At 39.8% G+C, this 12,360-nt stretch overlaps 1 protein-coding gene across 3 annotated transcripts in view; it reads right to left on the minus strand.

Annotated features, from left to right (window-relative positions):
• atp9b (ATPase phospholipid transporting 9B) overlaps positions 1-12,360 on the minus strand; it is a 48,940-nt gene that overhangs the window by 2,969 nt on the left and 33,611 nt on the right. For all 3 annotated transcript variants that reach the window (XM_078267196.1, XM_078267198.1, XM_078267197.1), the window contains exons 16-28: positions 8,159-8,320; positions 7,865-7,957; positions 6,684-6,767; positions 6,029-6,199; positions 5,700-5,798; positions 5,493-5,582; positions 4,977-5,121; positions 4,166-4,230; positions 3,170-3,325; positions 2,888-2,952; positions 2,542-2,650; positions 2,344-2,401; positions 933-1,136 (exon numbers count right to left, since the gene is read on the minus strand). In XM_078267196.1, coding sequence (XP_078123322.1) covers positions 933-1,136; positions 2,344-2,401; positions 2,542-2,650; positions 2,888-2,952; positions 3,170-3,325; positions 4,166-4,230; positions 4,977-5,121; positions 5,493-5,582; positions 5,700-5,798; positions 6,029-6,199; positions 6,684-6,767; positions 7,865-7,957; positions 8,159-8,320 — 1,501 coding nt within the window. The remainder of the gene's footprint in view (positions 1-932; positions 1,137-2,343; positions 2,402-2,541; positions 2,651-2,887; positions 2,953-3,169; positions 3,326-4,165; positions 4,231-4,976; positions 5,122-5,492; positions 5,583-5,699; positions 5,799-6,028; positions 6,200-6,683; positions 6,768-7,864; positions 7,958-8,158; positions 8,321-12,360) is intronic.

Below are 12,360 nucleotides of genomic sequence, written 5' to 3' on the forward strand. Positions count from 1 at the left end.
CGTTCAATACCGGACTTAACAAACCAAAAGTAAAGTTATCCTTACGCACTGAAAGCTCACTGGGAGAAAGCCAGAGCTACAGTACGTGGTACACAAAAGTAGATCTGAAACGATTAGTCCATTAATTCATTTACCTATCGACAGAAACATGTATTGGCAAGTATCTTAATAATCGTTTAATCATTCCTTCTTAAATGTGAGGATTTGCTGATTTTGTTTTGTCACATGTGATAAACTGAACCTCTTTGGGTTTTGAATGGATGGTTGGACAAAGCAAGCAATCTGAATACCTTCTCTTGGCTTCTGGGAAATTATAATGAGCATTTTTCTCTATTTTGTGACATTTTATAGAGAACAAATGTCAGAAAATTGATTAATAAAAATAAAAAAAAAACTCAAGACAAGACTCAAGTTTTTAATCAAGCTTGGGCACAAGAAACTATTCAAAACAAATTTCATAAATATATTTTTGAATAAAAAATTAAGCTTTTCTTTTAATTCTCTTAAAGCTATTGTGCGTAGTTTCTGTCGCCCCCATGAGGAATTCTAAGTAATGACAACAAAACTGTCAGCGTGTCCACAATACAAGCCTTACGTGACCGCACACCACCCCCACACCCTCTTCACACAATTGATAGTAGCCAAGGAGGACACGGAGGATTAAAAAAAAACATGGACTCTTCAGAAGAGGTAATTATCTTCACTCGAGCTTCTGCGCAGGAAAGTCACCGGACGACACAATCTTCTGAACATAGTCATACTGAGAAACACAGAGAGTTGTGTGGAGCTGATAGTTTTAATTAGCTTTGTAGCAACTCATTTGGATTGAATGTAACGGACGTTCATTAATATCAAAAAGGTACGCACTAAAGCTTTAAGCTTTCAAAAGATACAAGATCAATATATAAGCGGGGGGAAAAATGGATACTTACCAAAGTACTCGTTGAGGAAGGCGAGCGAGGCCAGGTAGCAGCCTAAGCTGAAGAACTCGGCCACCACCATGAGCCAGTGCCAGGTGCGAATAGTCAGCGCCACCATCAGCAGCTCTGTCAGGACGAGCGCTGTGAAGGAGATGGCGACCACGTGCACAAACTCCGACTCAAACAGCACCAACGCGCCGTACATGAGGATGCCACCTGGTGGCGCCAAAGGAAACAAATCGTTACCAGACCGATAAGAGTTTACTTGTTTCATGAGGTGGAAAAGGTGAAACCAGGATCAGTAAAAAGGGGTTGTGTCTGTGCTGGAGGATTTCCTGCGCTACAATATTTCTTCATGCACTTTTTCTTTCTTTCTTAACATTTTTTCTTAGGTCTGCTTCACAATCAGCTGACTGAGACATTGAGTAAATGATTAATGTGTCTGGAGATGAGGGGGAAAGATGCACAATGTAATCTAGTGTGTCTCTGTGTGATTAACATCTAGAAATGTCCAGACACTCACTCATCTTTGGGCGCCTACTGTATCTTGATAGCCCTTCATTTTTATCATAAAAAACACAAATTGAGCTTAATAGCCTACAACTGATCACATAATTGCTTTTTCATACAGTCCTCATGCAGCACATTCCAGCGAGTCAAACTCTGTAATAAATTAGGCTAGATTGGTGCCTAATATTTCCCTCCTCGGCAGTGGTCCTCTCATATGGTCTTTAGGTTTCTCCCCCCCCCCAGACCTGGTATTGGCCTTTAATTAAAAACCTGGAGCTGTCAGGAAGTCACGCTCGAGCAGGAACATAGATCTTTCTCACACGCTGCATGGCTTAGCGATTACAGAAATATCGATTTACTGGAGAGACAAAAGCCTGCATGTAAAAGCGGACGATGGTTGGAAACCTTAGATACTGAGAAACTGACTGTCCCAGAGTTTGAAGGGGCCCGGGGACCCTGGTATTAAGACACAGTAGAAATTATGAAATGGTGGTTGAAGATTTGCTTTGACAGTCTGCAGTACTAGACTGGTCATTCTGTATGCAGTGAAGAAAGCTGTTGCCCCTTGAAGTGCTCGGTCCGTTCAATACTGGACTTAACAAACCAAAAGTAAAGTTGTCCTTCTGCACTGAAAGCTCACTGGGAGAAAGCCAGAGCTACAGTACGTGCTACATAAAAATAGATCTGAAACGATTAGTCCATTAATTCATTTACCTATCGACAGAAACATGTATTGGCAAGTATCTTAATAATCGTTTAATCATTCCTTCTTAAATGTGAGGATTTGCTGATTTTATATATATATATATATATATATATATATATATATATATATATATATATATATATATATATAGTATCTACATATATAGTATCTACAATATAACTTTAAAAATGAGTCTGTGCACCTTACCTTGATACACACTGATCAAAACCCAAATGAGGAAAGTCTTGAAAGATAAAGAACGCCCCTGAAAGAGAGAAACATCATCCATGAGAGCAACATTCTGTACGTTCACATGGGATGACCTGCTGAAAGTTATTAGGGGAAGAAAATGACGATAAAGGCAATTCATTTTGTCATGCACATATTTTAAAAAGGGCTGTGCACCTTGGTGAGGTCTTTATAAAGCTCTGGGTAGAGAAGAGCCATATCTGGCTTCACATCTTGGTCCAGAACCAAGGAGAACACAGGAAACATGGTGTACATGGTGGCATACCTGCACAGAACAAAGCAGTTTAGAGGATTACATTATCAGATATAGCCAACACATCTGTGCTGTGTTGCGGTTGCGATATTAGCCACTGTTAGCCTTTTCATATCTTGGCAGTCCAAAGCCTGTAGTATTTAAGTAATTAATAATTTTATGATGCTAAACAGGCAACTTAGAGAATATATAAAACAATAAGTCCTCAAATCGTTTGACCACATAAAGACATTTGGAGAAGGTACATACCCAACCATGAGGAAACCCTGGTACAAGGGCACAGAGGCAAAGTAAAATACCGAGGAGAAGACTGCCTGAGGATACAAAACAGAAATGGTGTCATAAAGTTAGTTATTTAGAAAATTCATTGTCCACACTGTGAAAAACTTCATCTTTGGTTTCAGCACCCAAAAAAATCCCCAAATGTTTATGTTAAATCATGAGGTTACACACATTTTTATTTCACCTTCATTCAGCAAAACAAGCTTTTGTCAGAAAGATATTCTGTCAGTGTTTCAATGATTTCTGTACCTGCATGGTGGAGATGATCATGCCTCTGTGCATGACGAACTGACCCAACGCTGCAGAGCGCTTGTAGCTGTTCCTGCCATGAACCATGAGCAGGCGACCAATGTGCTTAAACTGAGTGATGGAGAAGTCTGCGGCCAGAGACGCCTGCTTCCCTTCCTGTTTACACACAGGCATAACGTTTCAATGCTACTGCTGGGTTGTAAAACATTACAGTATTTACGTACCATCTGCTTCTAAAGAAATTGATTAAAAAAAAACGAAATTTACAAATAAAGGCAGATACAATGTGTGACATGATGCAAGTTATGATAAGACATAGGGGTGTGCAAAAAAATCGATTTGTATTCGAATCGCGATTCAAGCTTTTTTTTTTTTTTTTTTTATTGTATGTCTACTGCAATCACATGATAAATAGATACTTTATTGATCCCCAAGGGGAAATTCAAGGTCCCAGTAGCTTACAGACATCCCACACAACATTCACATACATACATCATAACAGGATGTTAAAATAACAAATAAACAAATCCACATGAATAATATGGAAAATAAAAGATAATAAATAAACTAAATAAAAAATCTAATCTAAATCTGTATTAAGGGATGTATATATATATATATATATATATATATATATATGAAAAGTAACTACACGTTCATACGGTGAATAATTTTATTTTTTTTAATCGAGAATCGATATTGAATCGTGAACCTAAAAATTCGGAATCAAATCGTGACATTTTCTGATTCGTACACCCCTAATAAGACACTTCTTCTTGTGCTGTTAACAGCTGTTCCAGTGCCCTGTAAGTTCTTTACAGTTTAGTGTGGCCTTCTGGGAAAGATATCAGTTTTATTACTGTACTTAATAAATTGAGTGCTTAATATGTGTATTTAAGATTATCACAGAAATCTCTAACTGAATTATATTACAGGCCCTTATCCAGGATAACACTGGATGTAGTCCCTGTTTATGTAGTTTATGGAGGTCTTTACCTTTCCTTCAATTCCGATACCACAGTCAGCAGCCTGGATCATACTGACATCATTTCCTCCATCACCTGCCACAAAATGGAGACATTATTTTACAATGTATGGATTTGACTGGTTGCTTCTCTTCAAGTTCTTTATTCTCAAATAACAGAGAAGCGCTACTGGCAATGAAAATCTTAGGTGCCCTCCAAACATGCTCATTAAATATCTATAAAAATGAAAATCTCTAAATATCAAAAAAAATTACAAAGTACTGTAAAAGCAAATCTAAGACATAGAATAGTGCAAGGAAAAATTTAGGACTAAAATATAAACATAAAATAAAAATAAAGTAATATAAATTGGTGCACACAGTACTGCAAATGAATAAACTGAATGTAAACAGGAAAGTAGTAAATATATATGGATAATGAGAAGTAATAATTACATATACACAGAGGTGTCAACGGTTTAAAAAAAGTAAAGGTGGTTTTGGTGAGCTTTGACTGCCATCTTGTGGATAAAGGAAGTAACATACATATTTGCTCTGGTGTCTGTGTGTGTTACAGTAACATACATCTGCTCTGAGCCTGAATGCTCTCAGCACCTTGCTTAACATCCGTGCAGTTAGTTATCCATCACAACTGGGATATGGTTGTTCAGTAAATAGACAGTTCTGAGACACTAACCAATTCATCTTTTATCAAACAGAGTATGTAACAAAAGGGACTGAGTGGAGACATTTCCCACCCCCTGACAGAATTTCCCAGCCCATGTGTGGACAACAACCGTCCCGGCTCGTAATGCGGCTGCCACATTTTCTGTCAACACTCACCTATGGCACAGGTTCTGTTGGCGGTGTGCTGCTGGAGGAGCGTGACGATCTGGGCCTTCTGAGTCGGGGAGCAGCGACAGCAGACCACCGCTGGACACTGACATGCCAGCTCTACAAACTCATGCTCGTAATACCGCAAGCACACCTGCAACACAACAGGATGGTCATACAAAACACGGTTTACTGAACACTAAAAGTTCCAGATGTATTTCCAAGATTTCTTTCAATACTGTATATCAACAGTTTGACTTGTAGACCATATAAATGAAAACAGATGTTTGTTATTCCAACAAAATGTAAAACTACTGCTTAGTTGTTTTCCAAAAAAAATGACTATATATAATATATTTTGGTGATTCGTTTTCCTCTCCAAATCCTCAAGGCCTTGGTTGAACTCCAAAGTATGAGTTTTGGCTGAGAAGTACTTTTTATTCTCTCATCGCCTGTTTGGCTGCATCCTCAGCATCATCTGCTGCGCAAGGAAATGTCACTGTGTGCTGCGCTCTGTTGTAGTACCTCTAAGGAGTCTCCAGAGATGACCAGAGCACAGTCATGTTTCCTTCTGAAGGCGTTGAGCTCCAGATGGGCCTCTCCTCTGCTTGAGACCTGCTCGAGAGCCACACAATACAATTAGCCCTGAGGAACTTTTAGGTTCTCTGTAATCTCTCATTACGTAGGCGCATTATAATTACATTAAAGCATCAGGAAAGACAAACAGCATACCGGTTTGAAGACATGGATGTCTTGGTTTCTGGAGACCAAGTGGGAGCTTTTGGCGATGCATGTAGCTGTCTCTAGCTTGTCTCCCGTCAGCATCCAGATCTGAGCAGAAAACAAGATCAACATGCGAGTGGAATGAAGATGTGGCATTAAAAGGCACAACAATGGAGTGCAATTCAGTGTCAATTGTCTTTAATACTGTCCGGTTTTACGGATGCATAAATAATAACAACAAATAATTTCCAATAGAAGATGAGCCTTTTCCTCCTTTTAAAAGAATATACAGAATTTACCAGCGTTAACCTGGCAGAAGTGTTCATTCCCTTGCTAACCTTGATGCCAGCATTCCTGAGCAGCTCTAGTGTGGGCCGGACGTCTGCTTGTAGTTGGTCTTCCACACCGGTCAGACACAGAAGCTCCATCTCCCTCTCTAGGCTCTCCACCACTGCTGCAACCTTCAGGCCTCGGTCATGGATACTCAGCTTCGCCTGGTTGTAGCGGCTCTGCACGAAGAGGAAGGTGGATAATAATAATAACAACACACACACACATATATATATATATATATATATATATATATATATATATATATATATATATATATATATATATATATATATAGAGAGAATAGAGATCAATAGCAATTACAGATACAAATCAAAAGGAACAGTAAAATGACACAATAAAAAGGGAATAAAAGGAGACTAATGGAGACATCACATAAAAGCTTGTCTATAAAAACCATAGGGGAGACAAAATGGAGAATTTCTGGGATAAAAGGGCTGCAACAGACCAGGCAACTGAAAACACAAAAAACACTAAGCTATGATCATAATATTTGGGCAACTGCAATCCAAGAAGAAACAGTCCCACATTGTTATTATGGTGATACTGTATAAGACTAACCTATAGCTCCATTTCAAGAAAACACGATTCAGTGACGTAAAGGACAACATGTACAGTATATCCAGTAGTGTCCATCCATACCTCAAAGTCCTGATACTGCTCCTCAGACAGAGACTTCTTGGCCACCACCAGCGTCCTCAGGCCTTCTCTGGCCATGTTCCCACACTGACAGAAAGGAGAGGATGATGGTAGTAAACAGAGATATACACACAGTTTTACTACTTATATTTTCAGGAGGATATTAAATGTCAAGTATGTTTCTAAAGCTGTATTTATTTGAAGATGTAGGTTATTTAAAATAAATGTTTGTGTTTATACATTTTCCCCAGGATGAATATAAATCAAACATAGGGCAGATCATCTGTTCTATTAGAGCGGCTGCTGTATAAGTACACCATGTACAGCACCGTCAATAGCAGCATATTGTTACCAACACCAAAGAAATCAATAGTGAATAACATAGCCTCTGGTAAAATTCAGAGGACACAGTAAAGCAAAGGGATGGAAGGCGGTTCATTTTTGATATGAAACACCAATGGGGCGAATCAGTCCCGTTGATTGGTTATTGACAAGCAGAGTAACCGTAGCGCCGGCTGATTTGACAGTGGGATATTACAGCCAACAGGACATCATTAGCACCATTGTTCAAGAATATGACATACTGTAATTACTTCAACTTTATGTAGGTCACTAATTAAATCAAACGCTGCCCGCAGTGCTAAATGACTCAATAATGCCAATATAATTATGAACATATGCACACAAGACCTTCGACCACCAAACTGGTGTAGACTCGGCCCCGATGTGTCTCTGGATTAATGTCCTGATTACAAGAGCGTACTGGACTACAACAGTATCACTATGTGTGGCAATGTATAGGTTTATCTGTTGCCTATACTTATCCATTTCATAACTGTTTACATGTTTGTCATTTTGCTAATGTTCACATCCAGAGGGGCTCATTTTAAGTGAGCAGATAAAGATTTATGGTTTTGCTAAAAGACACTGTTAGATGAGACATGGCTGCTAGGTCCAACCGGCCTTTTTGGGGGTTTTCTGAGGTGTTTCTGGAGCTGATTTTCTATTCTGCCAGAAGCTCCTAATTATGCTTGTGCATTGCATTGTGGGAGAACAGTGTACATGTCTGAACACTTCCAAGTCGAGATAACCAGAAGTTTTTCATGTCCTTCCCATTATGTCTATACTGCACAAATGCACCCTCAGTATGTGGTATAGATATAGATATGCCACACAGCTTTTACCTCTTCTTCCAACCAGTCGTTATACTGGACGATGCTCGCCATGGCAACATCAGCACCCTTCATGTAAAAAGTGATGTCTCCTGTCGACTCCTCCTGCATGAAATTACAAATGACAATTAGTGCATTTCCTGAGTGCAGGAAAATGTATTTCTACACCAATCATCACGCAGCATGTTAACCTCAACAACTCCGGTACATTTAATAAAAGGACTGACACAAAAACACTGAAACACATGATTCAGCAACAACACCACCACACAGGAAGGAGCAGCCACACATCATATTGTTCCACACCTTGACGATGATGCCCATCCTTTTGCTCTCGGAGGTGAAGGGAAAGATCTGCAGGATGTGGAAGGAGAGAATCTGTCCAGAAGGAGTCTTCAGCTGCAGAGTGTTCAGGTCTCTGTTCACCAGGGTCAGGCCGACGCTCTCCGTCCACCGCACCAGCTCCACCTGAGGAAAACATAAAAAACAAAACTGCTCACCGAAGTGTAGAAGACCACAGACTTTGACATTTTGACCTTGACACACTTACATCTATGCTGCTTACATCTTTATTAGCCTAATTGGGTGGGAAGAAAGCTATGCCATAATCTGAAATATTATATAGCCTATATTTTTAGGCCTAAGTAACAAATGTGTACAAAGTTGCACAAGTTAGGCTACAAAGTTACAAAATGCAACATGTGTCATGCGCAGCGTCTCCTCCACTCGCACGCATCACACCGGGCATGCTGTGCTGTATTGTGTAGCTTAAGTGCAACGTGGAGCTTGAAGATGTAAAGAAAAAAAGAAAAACAGCTAGGAGAATTAACTTTGAGCAAGTTTGGAGGAAAGTCAGAGGTATGGAACCATTTTAAACAAGTTGTGGGCAGTGACAACATACGGTATGTGTTGGCTTTGTCGAGTGCAGTCAAGTGCGGCAGGCTGCTCGCCTATAACAGCAAAAAAACGGAGACTTTGACGATGAACAGACACATGAAGCAGGTAGTCGTGATAGCAGATAGTCAGCCTTCAATGTCCTCTTTTGTTACTTCTCCAAGCACACCCCTGAGGGTGAGGCAAGCCCTCACAGAGAAATGCGTTGTTGGTTTTTTTTACGTTTCTTCATTCGGATCCATTCCATTCTGAATAAACAAAAAAACAACGCAGTTTACATGCTTCGTCCTTGTTGCATTATTCATTAAGATAATTCTTAACAGATTTCTGTAGTTCAAACAACTCTGAATTGTAGTTGAGAACGTAAGTTATGACAGGGCCCATGTATTAAAAAATTGTCGGGTTTAAATCGGGCTCAGGCTCATAATTACAGTTAATGTGTCGGGCCGGGCCGAACGACGTGCACGGGCTCAGGTAGGGTCGGGCTAGATTATTTTGGGTCCGATCTAAACTTTATTTTACACTAAGTGAATTGAAGAGGAAGATGTGAATTAAAGTCCTAGTGAAACTTCAAAGGCATGTCTCTTTCGACTATTTTTTGTAAAAAGTGAAAATAGCATGTCTTTTTTTTTCTAATTTAAAATGAACACTCTTTACCAAATACAAAACAGGTAAATAACTACGTAGAAAAGAAAATCCCAAACAAATGTAGCCCATGAAGCTGACCAAATCTATTTTCACTTGCAGTTGAAAGACAAGGCATGAGAGAGTTACGGTATCTCCAGAGCTGCTGAGCTCTTCTCATTCAGCTCCAGATAAGTGTTTTTCTGTTTCTCTTTCCTCTTTCTCGCCTCAGCAGGAACTGTGGCCCCCGAGTGAGCTTTCAGCTGCACACGACTCAATTCTCAATGGGTTCATTTTCAATTTGCTCACTCAAAGGTTGTTATTATACTCTGACCTACAAATTGGAACTTCCTGTTAATACCCCATCATTTCTCCTGCTCCCCCTTTGAGCTCCGTAAAAAGGAGCTGCCTATATTTACTTAACACACATGTGTGTCATTATCCCGGTGTGTGTATGCAACTATACACACACAGGCGCGCGCGCACACACACACACACACACACACACACACACACACACACACACACACACAGTGCTGAGGATCCTAAACCTAGTTCTTCAATCTACTTTATCAGCTCTACAGAAACTATTTAAAGCTTTGACAACTTTGATACAAACTGCACGTAAATCATGTGTTACGACAGTAATAGAAAAGAGTATTTTATTACAATGGCAGACTGGCTTAAACAACCCGATGAATCATTTCAACGGTGTTCACCATGTACTAGTGATCATGTAAATCACAATGGCAGCGCTCCCTTTAAAATCAACAGCAGCTCAAGCATTTCATGATGAAAATGGGCCCTTAACTGTTAAATTCTCCTGCTGGCAATATAAAAAGGTGCACACTCGAGAACTGAATTCACCTTTGGATAGTTTAACACTATGGGGAGTAACTACATATCTCTAATACAACATCTCTCTATATACTATGTGTTCTTTGAGCTTCAACAGTACAACATATCTGGATATGTGTGCAAGACTTTAAACAGATCTACCCCATTATAAACAGCAAGACAATTAAAATAGTCTAACCCTAACAAAAGTAAAGAAGGAACTTCAGTGCAGAAGGTTAATTATTTTGAAAGACAAATATATATGAACATTATACAGTGCTTTCATCAGTGAAAAAAACAAATGTACTTATTAAAGAGCGAGACAACAGATAGTCAGATAGACAGATTATATTGTTAACCATTGAATATGGGGTCTAATTGCCTTGAACATTTATCACTTTAAAGTAATAATCTTGAAGATTTTAATTTAAATAAATGTCTGTAAAGTCACTATCTATCGCCAAATGAGCTAACACAATGGCAATTGAAAGCACCTGCATTTGCAGTATTACAAATTGGGTGTCTGTGGGCGACATTCCCGGGAAAAAAATCACAGGCATCGTACAGTTAGTGACATGCTTTCAATCACCCAGCAGTGGTTGGTCCACCAGAGAGTCAGGTGGAGCTATCTAAACAGACACGCTCTTTAACTCACTACTGTGTGAAGCGGAGTATTGTTATTGCCAGCGTTGCGAGTAAATGGCCCAGCTGCCAACTGCCAACTAACTGACGTCACACAGGCGACACCGTTTGTATCTCTGGGAAGTGAGCTCCAAGAACCCTCTGGCAATTACTGCTTATCGCCATAGGTGCCGCCAAAGACAGCGAAACAGAGCTCTTCGAGATTGTAACTTTAAATATAAATGATTTAAACATGGCACCAATCATTTGCTGATGCCTGGCTGCTAGCCTGGCAACCACTTAGTAACCGCAAAGCCTGAAGAAATTATACTTTATTCGCATATATTTAAGACACCGTCTTCCTCCCTTATGGTACATATGCCTCGTACACTCGCCAAAACTGCCAGTTACGTCTAATAGGAAATGATAAAGCACCCAATTCCTGGAAATGGCAGTCATTAAAGGCTACAGTCAAATGCTCTTGTCCGATATTACAAGGGTCAAAGGTTACAGGAGGACTCTGTTCACAGCATGGCTGACCAGCAGGTCAGATGACCCCTGTTCTGACCTCGGCAGCCGGCCCACTTCATCTCCTTAATAATGGCTCATTACATTAGAGAGACTGAGCAGAGAACCAGGGCCAAACAAACTATCATTAACAGAGGAGCCGTGGCCAAGATCTGATGCTGCAGTCAATGAGAGTGAGGAGACAAGGAGTGAGAGAGGGATGGAAATTAAAGGACAGGGAAAGAACAAAGAATATAGTAGAAAGGGAAGGGAGAGCTCCACCAACAATCACAGACCTCCACCTCTCATCGTCTCTGGGAGAAAATTAAATATTGATCAATCCAAGCAGTGCGAGACAATGGAGAGAGGGGAGATAGAGCAGAGTGGGCAGGGAGGGATATAAATAAATATATACATCAACTCAGAGGGGGAGGACAGACAGGCAAAATGGAAAACTTGAGATTTATCTTTCGCCACCTTTTTATCTTCATTTTGATTGCTAGACTTCTAGACTAGGGGTTTGAAACAAAGTATGCAAGTCTCACAAAGGCTTCACGAAACCTCACGTCATGGGTGATAAACATGCCAACAGTCTTGAAATGGTGTGTATGGGAAGATTAACTATCCTTCAATATGCATTAAACACTCTTTGAACAAATACTGACTGTAGATTTTCCTGATCAAAAATTCTTCCCCGTCTTCCCAGTATTTAGAATTCATTTCTATTGATACATTCTTTAGTATGATTAGAAATTGCTATACATAAAGGCTTAATAGCACCTCCAGCCATAAAAGCTCAAACTCTTGGGTTACACGGAGAAACTGCCAGAGGAAAGGAAGCTATAGGGATGCCTTTGGGGATCGTTTTTGTGCTGCATTCTTCCTTCACTTGGAGCAGTAAATTCTCAGGAAGAAAATACAGACGATTAAATAGCTTAACCTCTATGAAGAGTTCATGACCTCTGACTCCATGTTCATGAAGTGAACATTATGACAAACCAGGGTTATTTAGGATCACCAATAAA

This window comes from Sander vitreus, chromosome 14, assembly GCF_031162955.1.
Source record: "Sander vitreus isolate 19-12246 chromosome 14, sanVit1, whole genome shotgun sequence".
Taxonomy (NCBI): domain Eukaryota; kingdom Metazoa; phylum Chordata; class Actinopteri; order Perciformes; family Percidae; genus Sander; species Sander vitreus.